This window comes from Branchiostoma belcheri, unplaced genomic scaffold (assembly GCF_001625305.1).
Source record: "Branchiostoma belcheri isolate BF01 breed outbred unplaced genomic scaffold, Haploidv18h27 scaffold1102, whole genome shotgun sequence".
In the NCBI taxonomy this organism is placed as follows: domain Eukaryota; kingdom Metazoa; phylum Chordata; class Leptocardii; order Amphioxiformes; family Branchiostomatidae; genus Branchiostoma; species Branchiostoma belcheri.
Window position 1 is genome coordinate 1,376 of NW_017802495.1, and position 4,109 is coordinate 5,484.

General features: G+C 46.4%; 1 protein-coding gene across 1 annotated transcript; it reads left to right on the forward strand.

The window, feature by feature from the left end:
- Window positions 1-339: 339 nt before the first annotated feature.
- Window positions 340-4,047, forward strand: LOC109487276 (dimethylglycine dehydrogenase, mitochondrial-like; the record flags this gene model as incomplete). Its single annotated transcript, XM_019791266.1, has 7 exons — window positions 340-485; window positions 1,208-1,376; window positions 1,677-1,775; window positions 2,361-2,525; window positions 2,820-3,024; window positions 3,256-3,504; window positions 3,843-4,047. Coding segments are annotated over exons 1-7 (1,220 nt in total), but the record flags the coding sequence as incomplete, so codon positions are not given.
- Window positions 4,048-4,109: the final 62 nt, after the last annotated feature.

The window sequence follows — 4,109 nt, forward strand, 5'->3', positions numbered from 1 at the left end:
TTAACTAGATCATGGTAATTATGACCTTATTTCCATACTCAATGAGACAAATCCAAAAAAAACATTTAAATAAACTCTACATATTTCATGGAGGTATGAAATCTCCGAATTATTATTTTTCTTGGTGTTCACTTTGATCACATTGAGTGATCTATGTGAACTCTACATATTTCATGGAGGTATGAAGTCTCCGAATTATTATTTTTCTTGGTGTTCACTTTGATCACATTGAAAATGAACTAAAGCCGTTTGTTTTGGGTTTGTTTGTTTCACCCGGTCATGTTTACCCAATCAATCTCACCGTGCCCCTTGATATCAACGCCCCCAATGCTGGTCTGGCAAGTGTGTGGATACAACATGGCGAATGTTGTGAAGGCCAGGTGTGCAGGTGTGTCCCGGTTACTATCCTGGCGGTGCTGGTCACGAGCTCAGTACCCGTCCACCACGACGTTTCACCTGGACGCAGTAAGCCAGAAGAATGACCGGTATGTAGGTCGTGGCTTCAGTCCTTTACGTTGGGTTTTTAAGGGTGGGTCATACAAAGCACACGCAGCAAATTAGCTCCAATGTTACAAGTGTAATTTCCAATGTCTGTTGGATGGTCAATGATTGCTGTATCATTATATATAAATATCCGACTTCGTAGTCAGTACATACTTAACGTTATCCTAGAAGGTCTCAAGATCCTTCAGTGACAGAAAATGAATCCTACAAAAACAGTATGGATTATGCCCCTTCTACGCCCCCGAGGTAAATGATACCGATCTTTGGCATGCAATTCAAGTTCAAGGATGATGTAATGCAAACGGAGACGTGTGAAAGTACAATTGATATAAGCACCATCACTTCATACGATCAAGCAACGAATAACCGCTCCGTTTTGCTTCCAGCACTTTATCAAACAGTTCCTACTCTTTATGCTACCCGAATTCGAATAACTAAAAGCTTGTGAGCCAATCTCCAAGCGTTAGCAGATATTGGGACGTAATACGTGATCAACCGTCCCCTTCTGCTGAGACAGAACACATGCATGCAGGGGTGTCTTCCAGTCCCTGTCAACATCTGCTTGGTCTATAGAGACCAACCCCATCCGGACGATGTTCAGACTGTTTGTTGGACTTCTTGTATTCAAAGAGTGGTGAATTTGGACTGGTATGCAATTCAAATGTTCCTCAGATATGTCCAAACGGTTCCGTTCCCTTCACAGGCCGACGTCCGGGTCCATCAGCAGGAGACTGAAGGACGAGGCGGACACGGTGATCATCGGGGGCGGGGTGGTCGGCACGGGGCTGGCCTACTGTCTGGCTAAGGCCGGGCAGAAGGACGTGGTGCTGCTGGAGAAGACAGAACTGACCGCTGGGTCAACATGGCATGCGGTAACTGTCAACTGTTTTGAATTCAGTGTTTGTAATAATTACAGAAGTGTCAGTAGTATTTGAGACAGTCTTGGAAACTTTGGGTGCAAAAAAGTTTGGACAATTTCATCCACAAGGAATCCAAGATGTAACGGTACCGATGGTATTAGGCTTTGATCATGCAGTCATTCGATACACCGGTAATGTACTGCCATTCTAACTAAGGCTTGACTCCAAAGATTGCAGCAGTGAAATGTTCCAAAATGATTAAGAATGACCAGAAGTCGCTGTCGTGATGACTATAAAGCTGTGATATTTCAGGCTGGCCTCACCACGTACTACAACCCAGGCATCAACATGAAGAAAGTCCATTGGGACAGCCTCAACGTATTCAAAGAGGTGGAGCGAGAAACGGGCCAGGTGAGTGCTGTACAAGTTATTTTAAGGGCAGAGACAACGTCAGAATTTTAAATGATATATAGGCGTCGCCGTCTTGGTGGTACGCCAAGATCCAAGATGGCGACACTGCAGTGGTCCTAGGAAAGAAATTCCGCCTAGTCTGCTGTTCTGCAGCTATGCAGAGTCAAATCGCGACAAAATGATGAGAAGAGGGATATCAAATGATACATTAATCAGATGTAAATTATACGTTGCGGTCGACGTTAAGTTATGGTGTCATGGTGACCTGACCACAAGTAGAGTGTTTTACTCACTTTCTATTTTGATAAAATAGCTAGGCCGGTTCTGACCACCATATTTTTCGGTCTTGATTTACATTTTAATGGATCTTAGCTCAAGTGTACATGTACACAAGTGTTTGTGTTTTATTGGTAGTTCTTTAAGTATCCTTCTAATATATAATTTTCCTTTGGATGTTATTTGGGAGATTTAGAAGATTTCTAGATGCCCGAAAACGCTGAAACTACAGTTTATTCATGCAAATAGCAAATAGCTGAGTGCGCCTCCATGTTGCTCTATTTGACGTTCTATTGTGGCTTCTGACAGGACGTGGGCTTCCATGGCCCTGGAACCATCCGGCTGGCCTCCACTCCTGAGCGGGTGGACGAGTTCCGGTACCAGATGCAGCGGCAGGGCTGGAACAAGGCTCCGCAGTGGCTGCTGACACCGGAGGAAGTAAACCAGATGCACCCTCTCCTCAACATGGATAAGGTACGGTCTGATAATCTTCATTCAAGACTGGAATGGTTTGGGTGCAACAAGGTGTTCTGTGTTTTACCTGCGAAGCTGGTGTGTTACGGCGAACTGCAGTTAAATACGTTAACCGATTCAGATTGCATTGGAACCGAAATACTCTGAAGGTTAGATACACCTCACCCCTGGGACTTCAGACAAAATATATGGTCGGGGTTCCCCAAGGAAACATTATGGGACAACTACTCTTTCCTTATGATTTGGATGCCATACCAGACCTGGATAAGTCGAATGTGACGCTGTCTGTCCTAGGTACTGATGGGCCTACACAATCCCGGGGACGGACACATCGACCCCTACTCGCTCACCCAGGCTTATGCCATCGGTGCCCGGATGTACGGGGCAGACATTTACCAACAGGCTGGGGTGACTGGGATGAGCATGCGCAGTGATGGCAGCTGGAATGTGGACACACCTCATGGCACCATCCACGCACAGAGGGTGGTCAATGCTGCTGGTACGAGTACAAGACTGATATATATATATGTTCTGTCCCCAAAACAAGAGCTACTGCTGATATATATACAACCATAGTACGTCAATTTAGAATCATTTAAAGCATCTTGCTTTGAACGCCACAGACATATCGAATTCTGCTAAGTCAAGACAAGATACAAGAACTGCATTATTGAAAATGTAAGTTCAAATCTACAAGCTTAAAACGTACTATATCCTTCTTACCTTTCAGGTTTCTGGGCTCATGAGATCGGTCGGCTGTGCGGCCTGGAGCTGCCGCTCGTCACCGTGCAGCACATGTACGTCGTGACGGGACCCATCCCCGAGGTCCAGGCCAGGGAGACGGAACTGCCCGTCATCCGGGACCTGGAGGGGGCCTACTACGCGCGACAGGAGCGGGACGGACTCATCATCGGTCCGTACGAGAGGGCAGAGCTGATGAAGATGCAGAACCACTGGGTGAGCGACGGGGTTCCTCCAGGTGCGTCCGGAGACTACTCTCTTCCTTTGTTATAATTCATAGTAAATATTGGTGGGGACGTTTGATATAGATCAAGGACGTTAGTTCTTGAAAACTAAATAATATACATGTACACTTGACATTTAGTTAGTCTGCTCTATCGGCCTTTTAAGTGATTGGACCTCCGCGAGAAAGGAATCGTTGTTGCCCTAACTTAAGTATGTGTTAGGAAGACTATAGAGTTGTCGTAAAAATGATTAGCTCCTCGTTTTAAAAATCGTTGACAAAGAAACCGAGCGTGAGGTCGAAACTCTTCAAACTCCTAGATCCCAACCTCTCCTCCCTGTTTCATGATTCAGGTTTTGGAAAGGAGTTGTTTGACTCGGACCTGGACAGGATCTCGGAGTACCTGGAGGCGGCCATGGAGATGATTCCCGCGGTGCGAGACGCGGACATCACCCGGGACGTGTGCGGGCCCATCACCTGCACCCCGGACCACCTGCCGCTGGTCGGGCCGTTCATGGCACCGGGGCTGCGCAACTACTGGCTGGCTGCGGGCGTCTTGTATGTTTGGTCCTTTTTTTGCTTCCCTGTCTTTCTTTGCTATTGGTTGCCATTGAATACAT